We start from the raw sequence: 14238 nt of genomic DNA, 5'->3' as shown, positions 1-14238 counted from the left end.
CCCCCCTGGAACCCTCCCCGATTGGTCCAAAGCTGGTCTATCACGATTAAGGACAATCAAATATTTCAAAAACTATTAATATGCGACGGAAATGAAATTGATATTCGTGTTCAGCGCATTAATATTTAGTCGAAAATTGACAACTGCAGGTAGATTTCTAGCTAAGTTTGAGACGGGAGGGAAAGTTAAAAAAATACCTATGATACAGGTGATCTGGATTCTGGTTCTAAACTTTGCACCAATTATAAATAGATATATCAGATTCTATTCTCGATCCTAGTCTAGGCAGGGCCTTTTAATTTAATATTACAGAGTACGAAGGGGATCTCAGCCTTGCTCATTCTAGTATCCTTATAGTAGAACTCTCCGCCCATTTGAACTATACAAACGAAGGTCGTACCAAAGATCTCTCTTTGAAGTACTATATTTGACTAAGATCCTGCATTTTAGATCATGATTTACTGACCAGAAACTCAAGCGCAGCTTATCAACCAAGCGATGAAAATTTGTGATCTTTGTTACGTACTGCTTATAGCAACGCAGATCGTCCACTCTCGTGAGTGCAATCACACCCTCATTATATTTCTTCGTGTGATATACCAGAATGTTTGCCCGAACAGGATATATCACAGTTGAGTTTTTAAGCTCAGCAGAGGTTGACAATGAAGACACTCGGTTGTTGACCAAGACACTGGTATGTTAGCAATTGCACAATTTGTCTAGTAATTAAGTAGGCCTACCAAAGGAAGGTTAAGGACAGATAGTTCTACTGTATATATATATATAGAGAGAGATGTCAGATAACACTACTATAAATTAATGGTTCAAGTTGTTATATAGTATAGGCTTACTTTATGAAATCAAAGTATTTTATGTACTGAAATAGATAATACGAATTCATTAGCAAGTCAAAATATAATGAATGAAAAGACAATGACATCTGCGAGAAGGCATAATGACAACTATTTTCAAAAGTGTGTTTTAAAATTTCCTTCCATTCAAGAGACGATTGGTCAAAATTTTGCTGGGTGTACATTTATAGCATCTCTTGTTGCAATTAGCAATCCTGTTTTAGAAATGTGACAAGTAGTCAATTCGAAATTGAGGCACTATTGATGGTTTAGAATGCTGACTTGAAATGGGTTCAGACCCACTTCAAGTGACTTTGTTGCCCCATGCATGAATCCATTGATGCCTCCTCAAAAGAAATATCCTGGTGTTACTGAGTTGCTAGATCAAATTTGGATTTAGCTCAGGAAAGTTTGTATCATTTTTATTTTGGAAATTATATTGAATTTATTTTTTCCTCAGTTTCGGCACTAGAAATTACTTCTCTGCTTGAGCTGTTCAATAAATTTAGTGGAACTGCTGGACACAAACACAGACTTGAGAGAGTAAGATTCAGAGATGAACTTCACAAAAGCTTCCAGATCACAGATGATTTTCTCATGGACAGGAGTAAGTACATGTTATACAGTGGAATCCTGTTATAACGAGAGGGAGGGGACTGGTGCGAAGTGTACGCTATAGCAGGATTCTCGTTATAGGGGATCCAGTAATAAATTCAAGGAAAGTAATAAAGTAAGCCAAACCTATGAGTTTGGTGTTCTGTTTATTTCTTTTTGTTATCTCCCCTGTTTATGGTTTTGTTCAACATGATCTCTAGGTCTTGCTTTATCAAAAATCAAATCAGCTTTCTTTCTCTAACGCTAGCGATGTTTGCAGCTCAGTGTTGGCGATCAGTCAGAAAGGGCTCTAGGCTAACTCGCCCACTGTGTTGTTCCCCATCCCCACCACATCCTGTGGTGCATTCCGTCTGCTTGAGCACATCACACATTTGCCTCATCCATCACAGCATTGTGACCTCTCCATCCCCGCATCGGAGAAGTGAGAGGCATAGTAGGCCTAGATAATCTAGACTAGGCTGGCCTATCTTGCGATGCGCTCTGCTTGTCTGCGCATACCAAACGCTCCTCACTCATTCGCTGCGGTCTTCATTGTTGGCACACATGGGCTCTCCCATTCTTTGTTTCACTAGATCTCCAAAAGGTTTCTCCACTTGAGAGGTTTTACATTAAAATTGGCCTATGCACTGTGCACAGCAACCGCAATATTCTGCTATAATCGACTTTTGTGTTGGTCTTATTACGCTATAGCAGTATTCAAATTTTATTACCAGAGATAAAGAAAGGAAAAAAAGGGGGTTTAGAATAGTATCTTTAACTTTATAACAGACTTCTCGTTATTTTCACCAAAGAGAACATATATATGTCACAACGTGGTGGAATCAGGCGCTCATCAGTTTTTGGACATAATATGAGGCAATTGGTATCATCTTAAAGCCTGTTTATTTGCCTTTCTTTTTGTGAAAAACATTTTCATCTATGTTGAATAGGAGTAGAAATATTGGCAATTGAAGGAGGTCAGGGTCGCCTGATTTCAGAAACAAAATTAGCGAGAAAATGGTCTCCAAAGTTTGGTAACTTCCTTAGCCTGAAAATTCTTGGAAATTAAAAATTTAGTTTTTTGTGCCTTTAATCAATGTTTTTCAGTAAAATCCGCACACAGATGTGTTTTTAAATGGGCATGAAAGGTGTTGAACCAAAAATACTAAATTTGAAAAAAATTGCCTATTGGCAAAAGATCTCTTTGATTTCATTATTTTGACGAGCGCTTGATTTCACCACGATGCCTCACATATCGACATTCTTTTGTAGATTTTTCCTCTACTCGTTTTATCTACCTCAAGCTAAAATATTGGTGGTCTGTATGAATGATATTTTAATGGGGGTCTGTGGGACGGGGAAGTATTGCTATCTTTATGTTGAACAAAATATTTGTTAGTTCAGAGGATGGTTATTCGGGGAACATGAAAGTAGAGAGTAATGGAGCACTTTTGTATATTTCTCTTTTCTTTACTTCCTTGAAGTGTGGATTGTGCGTTTTGTGTTTCAGCATAAAACTTAACTCCCTTTTCGCTTCTGTAGTTTTCAGAGCTTTTGACAAAGGCAGCAAAGGATACTTGAGACCAGAAGACTTCATCTGTGGACTCTCTACTCTTCTTGTGGGAAACTTGGAAGATCAAATGAAATGTAAGGATACCTTATTGGGCATATCATCATTTGGCTGTTTAAGATTCATCTTTGAGGCATGGATCTCAATCCATTCATTGCTTTGAGCATTTTAGACTCCGCTTTTTCATATTGAAAGAGGATTTTTATTCATATTTTTCGCTGTGTGTCACATTACAATGATGATGGAGGTGATAGTCATGCCTTTTTTTGCCTATTTAACAATAGTTATATATGTATGATATAGTTAAAATGCAGCCCATTAATGTAAGCGTCATCTTTCAGATTGTTTTCAGGTTTATGACCTTAATTCTGATGGCTACATCTCCAGAGAGGAAATGTTTCACTTGCTCAAGTCAACTCTTGTGAAGGTATGCCTATTTTTTACTCTGGTATGTATCTGGTGAATTCTTTCATTTTCACCTGGTGACATATCAACATTATGTGATTTCATTCAATGACAGCATGGCAGTGAATAGATCACTTTCAGGGATTCAAACTGATTTTCAGCTCTTGCTGTTATCCCATGGATTTTTCTCTGCTCTCTTTTTTTCATATCATATGAGCATACTTTAACGAGTGTTATGTAGTAATGACATGTTCTGAATGGAAAGAAGTTAAGGATACTTATTTGTCATTGATTATGGTACAGAAGGATAATTTCGTGGATATTCAAAAGTGATATTTGTTCATCATGTCTCACTCACATATCGTCAGCCAGCTGTTCAGATGCACGAAACCCAAATTTTATCATTCTTTTTAAAACACAGTTTCTTAACCTATGGTATCAATCATATATGCTCAAGAAATATTTTATCAAAATTGGAATTCTGAATAAAGAAAAAAATAGCAGGAAAAGATACAAGAAGTATGTACAATTTTGAAAAGTATGAAACAGTATTTTCTCTCTCCTAAAAATGTTTGCTTTGTGAGCTCAGAACAATTGAAGAGTTTGCTAATGGTATGTTATCAGATATCCACAACAGCTTTAGGATTAATTTTCACATTGTTTTCAGCCCATTATTTCTTAAATGACTACACATGTAACTTTGTGCCCTGTTGCTGTAGCAGTCCACAGAAGAGGACCCGGATGAGGGAGTTAAAGACCTGGTGGAGACAGCTTTGAAAAAGCTGGTGAGTTTGGAGTGTGTCTCACATATGACTGAATAAATGTGATGATCAGTTCAATGTCTCATTGTACATACTTTAACACTTTGCCCCCACGGGACGCCGATGGGGGATGGCTTAAAGCAGTACCTTTTCCCCTTGGGACGCTGATCGGCGACGATGTGATATAGCATGTACCGCATCTGTATCTTGGTCCGTGGGGATAAGTGTTGCGCGTACTACCTGGGTGGATAGTATTATTGTCAATTAACTCATTCGCTACGTATTATTTTCGGCTTGTGGACGAATTCTTTTCGGGAGGGCGAAATGAGATGATGACTTGTGCGCAGTTCACAGGACTTGGGGGCCATAAATTCAAATAAATATCAACATATTATATACCAACATTTTCAGTATGGTTTGTAGAATACATCTGCATTATGTATTTGCGTATTTTTCAACTTTGGTTCCTGTAAGAGGCGATTATGCAACACAATTGTGATTGGATGCGGATAAAATTGGAAAATAAAAAATTTATAATCTCAGGTGAAACTAAAAAAATATGTTTGCACCTAGTCAAATGATACCTCAAAATAACCATAACTGTATATAGAACAGGAAAATATTGAAAAATGTGCAGTTATTTACATACATTCCATAATATTTGTACATTTGGATCATAACATCCGATATTGAAAAAAAAAATTTTTTAAAATAATTTTGAAAAAAGGATCACAAACAGAAAAAAATAAGCGTAACTTATATGGAATTATTCAGAATTGCATTTGGAATAAACCTATACATGTCTTGAGTGGTACTTTTTGATTAATTTCACCCCAAAGTAGTGATTTTGGGGAGAAAAAAATATTTTGACTATTTAGATCTAGGCCTAGATCTAGCACTCAAATATATTGATTTCTCAATTACAGTGCACCGGCAATTTGCGTCCAATAGTATCAATATTATAAAGAAGAGTCCTACACTTCTTTAGTGAGCAAAATAATTATACATTTTGTTGTGTAAAAGTACTAAGACTGGTGTCTGGGCTTCGCGATAAAACAAAGTCGAATAAACTACGAAATCATGTTTCAAAACTGAATCAAAACTTCCGATTTTCGGTGGAAACGCTTGACCCGGAAGTCAACATTATATTATGACCTTTATTTTAACATGGATATGTGGATTGGAATAGAAACCAAGCTAAAATTGAACGTCGGTTCTCGAGCGGCCAGGGGCGGCTTAGCGTACTGACGGCACTTGAGCCGCGCCGCCCCCCACGGCTCGGCGTAGCGAATGAGTTAAATACATAGTGTATTCAATTTTAATGTCAAGATATATATAAGCATCACCTTGATGTTCACATATTGTTTTTTTAAGTCAGAAATCTTGTACTTGGGATTGAAAACTATGGCTCAAAATTTCAATGAATTGAAAGGAGAAGAATTTCTAAGAAGTAAAGGGTTATTTTTATTCTTTCTTTCTTTCTTTTTTTTTTTTTTTTGGGGGGGGGGGGTTTGTTTCTAAAATTTTTTGAATTTCCAAAGCATAATTCAATGATGCTATAGCCTGACCATGTAATTGAAAGGAAAAGATCGACTCATTTTTTGGGTGGGCATAAATCAGTTGCCGTTGTCATTTTGCCGGTCCTTTATAAAAATCTTTCTTCAGGACAAGGATGTATATACATTGATATTTTTTTCAAAGAACCAGCTACTCGGTTAGAGCATAACATTATTGCTTTGTTTGACTTGTGTGTTCCGATGGTTCTTCTATCTGACAGGACTGTGATCACGATGGTCGAGTGTCATACCCAGACTTCAAACAGGCAGTTACTCAGGACACACTCATGCTGGAATGTCTGGGAACTTGTTTGCCAAATGATAAGGTAAAGGATGAACTCCTGTCAGGCCTGTGAAGTTACTTGCACGAAAAGGAGCCCTTCTTTGATACATTTTTAGATCTGGATTTTTACCTTGATGTTGTTGTTGTTGTTGTTATCGATCCAGCAACAGCTGGGCCCTCGCCCTTCTCTCCAATGCCATGTAGTGATAAGTGCAGGTTTGCTGCAGTTGCTGTAATGTTCCATAGAGTGTGTTGTCAATGTTAGGTCTCGGAGGGAGAAGGGTTGCTCTGATGTCATTTAAGGCTGTGCAGTGGAACAGATGATGATCCACAGTCTCATATGCATAGTCACACAAGGGACACATTGGGGGAAGTTCCGGGTTTATTCTGTTCATGTGGAAGTTGAGCTGTGTATGTTCTGTTCGTTGGCGGAAGATCGTGGTCTGTTTCTTTCTCTGTATGTGGTTGATATTGTCATTTCTTTTTGTTGTGGTCATATGTTTGAAAACTGCTCTGCCTGTCTTTCCTAGGACCCATCTGTTCATCCAATCTTGTTTGTTGTTGCTTTTGATGATTTGTTTTGCAGTGTTGTATGAATTTGGAATGTTGGGTTGTTCCTGTCTAGATCCTCGTTTGCCAAGTGTGTCTGCTCTGTTTGACCTTGATAACCATGTCGTCGCCCGAGTACAACAACCCTGTATCCCACAGAAACAACATTTTATGGGAGAAGGAAAAAACTTTGTCAATTCATCTGACAATGTTTGTTAAAAATTAAAGTCAGAACGTTGCACTGGCAATGTTTATTGAGGTATATATCTAAAAATTTTGTTTGTTTTAATAGAGGTTTTACGGCGCTCACAACTGCATAAGGTCATATGAGCGCCAAGGGGTGGATGTCAACTGGGAGGTCCTTACAGGGAATCAGACTTACTCTGCTCACCTCTCTAGCTTCAACAGCACAAAGTCTGCTTCGACTATCAAAGGACCCCGGAAATAGCGGGTCACAAGAGTGTGACAAACATACAAAAGAAGTAGACAAAAAATGACGATGGTAAGGATTAGGAAAGAAAAAGCAGCAGTTCCCTGTTGCAGTTCAGGCACAGTTATCAACATGACATTAATGAATCAGCCCATTTACAATTACAATTCTACTGTGCATAAGAACTTCAGATGTTAATATCCTCCCCTAAAGACCTAAAGACACCTAATGACATTGGGAAGGGAAAGGAAAGCTGCTACATCTGTTTGTTTGAGCAGCAGTAGAAAGGGAATAAAAGGGAGGGAGCAAAGAGATTGTGTGAAATCTCATGAATTATTATTCTTTGAATACATCATTTGTTTGTTTTTCTTTTTATCATTTTGATTTTTAGTTCTTTGTTGTGTTCTAAAGTGTTATGATATTGTTTGATGTATTTCTTTTTTATATGGAGTCATAAACATGGGGAGTTGGTGTAGCACTCAACCTGCATAATCTTTAAAGCCTCCGTCGTATTCTTAAGATATAAGTCATTTTGACCTCACGATACTTTTGTGCATAGGCATTTTATGTTAAAGACTCATAGAGAGGTCAGTAGGTAAGAAAATGGACAGATTTTTGACAGTTTAAACTCTTTACATTGGAAGGTAAAAGTGATTGCTTTCCATCAACCAAATTAATTTTTTATTCAGTAGACTGAGATTCCAGTCTAAATTTTTAGATGTGACAAAAAATTATGACTTACTGGTTTTTTTAGTATCCAAAACTGGCGACATGTCTTTTCTTCTCAGTATCCCAAATGACTTATTCATCACTGCTCTAGTAGTATCTCACCTTTTCAAATCATTTTTCTGATGTCTTTTGTTTCAGTCAAAGAAAGCATTTTTGCAGTTGATCAGAGGAGAGGGAGGATGTGAAATGTGGCAGCGCTGAGCCCCTATAATCAAAGCCCTTGTGGTACATCGTTGATTGTTTTCATTGTTAATCTTCTCCTTGTTCAATGTGCGGTGATATTTCTGTTACTTTAAACATTGTATGTGTAATTTTGTGTATATTATGATGTTGTGGAAATATTATTTTTCATGGGATGAAAAATGTATGATTATTAGGCAGTGTTCTGGACTAAAAAGACGCCTTACGGGTACTCCTAGTGACTGTAGTTGGTTTATTCTTCAGAACTGGTTGGGTTTTTTTGTTCTAAGAGCCGAGATTGATTTTAAATCAAAATTGTATACAAAATTTGCTCTGGTAAGGTCAGTTGGCAAGTATGTTTTGCCTGTTTACCTTCGTTTAGTTTTTTTCATTCTTCATATAATGGAAGAATAATTTCTCTTTGTATTATAGAATTGATGTAAGAAAAAGAGAGATTTCAGATTCAATTTCACTGTTACTGTATCTCACATTTTTCCTTTTTACCTCAAATAATGAGAATATGGAAATGGGTTCTTCCAAGATGGACAATCACTTTTATTCATATTTCCTGAACTGCCATTAAAGTATCAATGTCCTCAAAGGAATTTGTTATTGAAATAATGTATAGAATTACATTTTTTTTTTTTAAGAAACAAAAGGAGATACTGCACAGTTATGTTTTTTGGTAATGCATTTGATACCTTTTCATTTGTTCAGGACAGATTATGGACTTGAATATATATAGCAGGTTATATGCTGAATTGACCTTGTTAAGGAAAAAGTCTTTTTAATTTGACTGCACCTAGTCTTGTTTCTTTGTCATGGTTATTACTAAGTAATTGTTTTTCAAAAGTATGTTATTTTGAAAATTATGAAAGTATTACCTATATAATACATGCTTACAAAGAATATTCCCTGCATATAATATATTATCTTAAAAAATATAAGGACCAATGAGAGCGGAAGACAAAGTGTGTTAGTTCACATGTAATGAGATATCAATTCCATTGTTGAGAACATTGAAAAGTTTTGTTTATTTATAAGTACAATTGTGATATATGTGTTGAATACTTTTTATGTCAAAAAATAAAAGTTCTTTGCTGTTAGCTTGGTCTCTAATCACAGTTTGCAATGGAAATCTCTAAGGATATTTCAGACAGCATGTTATTTTTGGCATTTGCGGTACAGAGTTAAACGTTATTTTGATTTTTATACAGCTGAAATTTTATTGTTGGTTTCAAGGAATTGGTAAATATTAATTCAAACTGTTTACCATGGCTGTTCATGACAACATTTAATTCATACAGAATTTTTGTCTAAAAGAGAGATAACAGTGTAGTGTAAATTAAATTATAAGCGAAACTGAGAAAAGTCATACTGAAGTGGTAGAATTTTTACATGTCAGTTTGGGTAGGGAACATTGTGAAGCACTTGTAGGCATTGCCATTCTAACTGTCATTTGATTACATCCACTATAATATTCATGTTTGTGTTCCACCTTATTCACACACTTCCAAGTCATATATGTGAAAGTGAATGATGCATGAAGTAGCATATTATATGAATATGGATCTCTCTTTGAAACAATTCATTTTATTTTTCATGACATGTACACAGAGTCGGTGATTTCCTCATATGTCATATACAGTCATTGTATATATGAACGTTTTGATTTTATGAGTATGATAATAATTTACCTATACTTTTACAATAGGTACACAAAAGCCCTTTTCAGCATTATAAACAAGTCAGAACATATTAGGCTGGATCATTTCTCATTTTCAAACATCTTCCTTTCAAAAATGAATGTTAACAAAATATTTCTGTGCAAAGAACACAGATTCAAGTCAGTTAACAAACATGCACACATCGTCTAAAATCCAAATCAAAGAACTGTCTGTTACTTAATCTTATTGTCAGTGAATGCTTCCAATTATTAGAGTTTATCAATGACACTTAGTCACATTTACTGAGTATTTTTGCCTCGTCGTTCATCCGCTTACAGTATTCCGCTGACTTCCACCCAGATAGCCAACATAAAGATTACTTACTTTTCCTGTCTCATGTGAGAATTTTGTTGCACCTGTATTGACCAATGTGTTTGTAAGTGTCTTTGCATTTACTGGTTGTGTTGTTTTTTTGTTGCCATATCTGATGGAATACATGATCAAACAAGTAGTGATGGAATTGGGTTTTCACTGTTACTTTTATGTTTCTCTTATTTCCTGGGATACAAATTGCTTCTATATTGATTGTTTGCTTATGACTATCTTTAAATATCCAAGATGTTTTTACGAGGTAGCATGATATTTGTGTTCAATTTTTTAAAAATATATCAATGGGAAAGATAAAAGTCAGCATAATGCCATTCTTGCTTTAATTTTGTCTTTTTTCCAGTCTTCCCCTTCTTATGGAATTCATTACTTTCTCACTGAGACATTTCTTTACTACATTTCTTTTTTTAAGCTATTATTAAAGGAGCCCCAGAATTTTTACATTTGTATGGAAAGTTTAACAAAAGACTGCTAAATATATCATGATCATCTTGCCAATATGATTGATATCAGTATTTCACATTTTAAGTTTGTCTCAAACCTTTTTTTGAGTTCAGTGCTCTCTGCTTGTTGTTATTTTAATTTTCTGAAATGTTGTATCTAGTCTTGTTTGTTCCCAAAAGTTTTTCAGTCACATCTGTGATGGTGATGTTTCTTCAGTATATGATGGGATCTTTAACCAAAAAATCAATCAGAGCAGAAAAGGCTTGAAGAATTATAATTATGTCATGAAATGCTAATTCGTGTATCATGTACACTAAATTTCATACAGAAGATCGGATTTAATAGATAGCATTTAGAAGTTAAAGGTGAGTCGTCTAAAGCAAAAAAAAAAAGGAAATACTCCTTTAGATGACTGTAATATGTGTGACAAGAACTTTCATGTACAGTATATCATTTATACTGAGTGATAGTCCTTCTAAATCTATTAATGTTGTTTTTATGTAAAGCAGTTATTTTTACACAAATATGCATGTACATGACAACTGACACCAAATTTGTCAGATACATTGTGAAGATGTGTTGGATAGTGAACTTGTTGTAATAAGTAATCAGTCAACCTTTGATTTTTTTTAAGCTCACTACTGTCATGTCATTTTCATGTTACAAGTTGTCTCCCTACTGATTCTAAAGAAATAAATAAATGCTTGATTCGTTACGGGTGGGGGTGTTCTACACCAAAAAAAAAGCGTTCCATGTGTGAAATTCAGCCGTAGTATATATTTCTTGACAAAGATATTATAGTGTTTATGATATATTATTATCAGGTTACTAGGGTTGTTCATACCACATGCTCAGTTCTGATTTGTTTTGTTTTTTATGACAATATTATTCTTTGACACAAGCAGAGATGACTGGTTTGTTCCTAACGAATGAAGTCTAGTCCATATCATGACAGATGATTCAGAGGTTTTTGGACTGCAGGCTGTTCACAATCATGCATTTGTTCGAATGGACACCAACACAACGTGCATTTGGTAGAATCAACATTTGGTCTTTTGAATTGCAGTTGTTACTTTTTGGTTTTGTACATTTTTACTGCTTTATAAAATAGTAATAATTGAACTTCAAAGAAAGATAAAGTAATTTGCTTATGAATCAGTTGTATTTCAATGAAATATGTAAGCTTCAGTCTTGTGTGAGTTGAACTGACCAAAATATTGACACTTCTTTTATAGGGGGCATTCAGCGATGCCTAGTAATAATGGTTCTTGAAAAGAATGACCTCTGATTTGACCCACCTAGGACACATTGTTAAGGTCAATAGGTCCTGCCAATAATGCCATAGAATGAGAGAGTGGATTGAAGATTTAGCTTCCTTCTTTTCTGTGAAATTTGCATCTGAAGCCACTCTTTGGCTTTATATAGATTCACTGCATTTCTTACATTCCTATTTTAAAAGTGGTTACAACTGATTTTTCTTTTCCTGTACAGTTATGCTTGCATTAATGCAACATATTTTTCTATTTCATCTGAAAATTTGTAAGCTGAATGTCTGTTTTATCAAATGTCTGCCTTTGAAATGTCCACCTGCTAAATGCCAATAGGCCAGCGACCAGGAGTGGACTGCATTTAATAAAGTCTCAAAACAATGACAACATGATTATATAAGAAAATGGAGTTTCAGGTAACAGCTGTGTTGAGCCCAAATTGAATTATTGTACATGTTCAAGACTGCACCAGCATTTCTCATAAGTCTGCAATACTTTTGGACAGCCACTTGTTTTCATTTTGAATGATTGTTTTTTTTGTTGTTGTTTTTCTTTTGATTTTAAGAACAGCCGAATGCATTTATTTAGAGAGGTTTGAAAATGTACAAGGGAACTGCACAGAGCTGCTTTACACTACCACACCCTATTACTGTTATCAAGCCTTGTGATATTTATACACTGGTTTTGGGATTTAGGATTTTATTCCTCCGAGTGTGAGACAAAACTTTATATTTTATATTGATATAGCATGACTGTTTTGCTCATATAATAAAAATTCCAGAATCAAGAATCGACTCTGACTTATTTTGTTGATCATGAATAATGAGTTCCTTTGTTTTATTCACTGTTCAAAGAAGTGGAGAGTGGGACCTAGAAATGTCGGCAACAGAAGTGGGTGGAGAAGAGAAACTTGAGTGATTTGCAAGAGGTTTTTTTAGTACAAATTATATAAATGATTTAGGTGCCATCACATTTGAGGAGTATGCAACCGATCGAACTATGCTTGACATTTTTTTTACCTGAGATCGGAGACATTCAATATAATAATAATAATAATAATGATAATAACAATAATGATAATAATATTATGATAATGGTAATAACAATAATATTATTAATAATAATAAGTTGTTATTATTATTATTATTATTATTATTACCCTCCCCTCCTGAGAACCAAACGCATCCTTTCTTTGGCTTTGGCACGGCAAAGCGACCTTACCTAGCTAGTCCATCACACCTCCAGACTCTGGTGATTGGCTTGAGACGTAAGCGTGTGTCAGCGTACTTTCAAAAACAGGGAGAAATGACAGTGAAAACAGCTGTGACTTGGCACCGGGTAGCTAAGTCAAAATAATACGATACCATTGATAAAAGAAAAGCGTTGTAAAACTGAAATGATTTGCACAGAGATTGTTTAAGTTTAAGTAAAGGACTCTGCATTTAATCGTGCTGTCCGTCGGGGAAAAGGTTCTCACGATTTCATATTGTTCACTTCTGGCCTGGCAGGTAAAGTGCTACCTCATCTACATACGAGTAGCATTTTTACAGTCTGACAATCCAAGTCTTAAAATAATTATTGTCTTTTTTTCTATTATTTTCTTGGCTAAATGCGGGGGTTCCGTTTGCAAATGCCTGGATAGATACATGTTTAGATATATTATTGTGGTAACACAACCTTTCCAGCGCAGACAATAGTGATCTGAAATGGGGCAGCTGGGAACCAGACCTCCGCTCAGAGATTCCGTTCCCCCTGCCCTGAGCCCGGACACCGAAACTGAACGTGGTGAGGAAACAGTGCAGTGTTTCAGTTACAGTAGCAAAAATGCCAATGGTGAAGGTTAGAGACTGTAAACATTTTAAAAGGTGGTTTCCCCCACATCCGCATGATATAATTTAGCAGAACGACGATAGATGCTCGACAAAATAGACTACCTGGCTTGGGAATCGAACTGACGTCTTATGGGTGCCGTGCGAGAAAACGATGAAGATCAATTGGGCATCATCATGTTTATTTGTTTGTTTGTTGGTTTTCTTTGGGTGGGTGTGTGTGTTTGTGAGTGCGTGTGTGAGTGTGTGTGTGTGTGTGTGTGTGTGTGTGTGTGTGAGTGTGTGTCTTGTGTGTGAGTGTGTGTTCGTGTGTGTGTTGTCAAAACCGCATTAGGATGTTCCAGAAAATGAATATATTTTGTCTCCAGAGTGCTTCTCTCTCTCTCTCCCTCTCTCTCTCCCTCTCTCTCTCTCTATCTCTCTCTCTCTTTCTCTCTCTCTCTCTCTCTCCCCCTCTCTCTCTCGCTTTGCCTCTGTGTCTTTCCATCTGACCCCCCTCTCTCTATCTCTCTTCCCCTCTCTGCCCCCCTCTCTCTCTCTCTTTATTTGTCTCTCTTTATTTTCTCTCCCATCATCATTTAAGAGGCAGGCTTCAGTTCTTCCTGCTAGACAGGTTCAGTCTGTGACTATAAGAGTATTCAGCAGAACAATCGAGATACTTAATGAACATTCTACCCACATGGGAATAGAACCAAGGCCTATTGCAAACAACAGCAAAGTGTCTAACCACTACTC

At 36.0% G+C, this 14238-nt stretch overlaps 1 protein-coding gene across 2 annotated transcripts in view; it reads left to right on the top strand.

Moving 5' to 3' along the window:
- The window catches only part of LOC101858388 (EF-hand calcium-binding domain-containing protein 1), a 14617-nt gene extending 2156 nt beyond the window's left edge, over positions 1-12461 (top strand). Inside the window, exons 2-7 of one of the 2 annotated variants that reach the window (XM_013079134.2) lie at positions 1312-1458; positions 2988-3092; positions 3357-3442; positions 4143-4205; positions 5959-6063; positions 7867-12461. In XM_013079134.2, coding sequence (XP_012934588.1) covers positions 1312-1458; positions 2988-3092; positions 3357-3442; positions 4143-4205; positions 5959-6063; positions 7867-7929 — 569 coding nt within the window. In that variant the 3' untranslated portion in view covers positions 7930-12461. Of the gene's footprint in view, positions 1-1311; positions 1459-2987; positions 3093-3356; positions 3443-4139; positions 4206-5958; positions 6064-7866 lie in introns of both variants that reach the window. The other variant, XM_005092132.3, reaches the window with a different exon arrangement.
- Positions 12462-14238: the final 1777 nt, after the last annotated feature.

This window comes from Aplysia californica, unplaced genomic scaffold (genome assembly GCF_000002075.1).
Source record: "Aplysia californica isolate F4 #8 unplaced genomic scaffold, AplCal3.0 scaffold00041, whole genome shotgun sequence".
Lineage (NCBI taxonomy): Eukaryota > Metazoa > Mollusca > Gastropoda > Aplysiida > Aplysiidae > Aplysia > Aplysia californica.
This window is presented reverse-complemented; position numbering and strand designations above follow the sequence as displayed.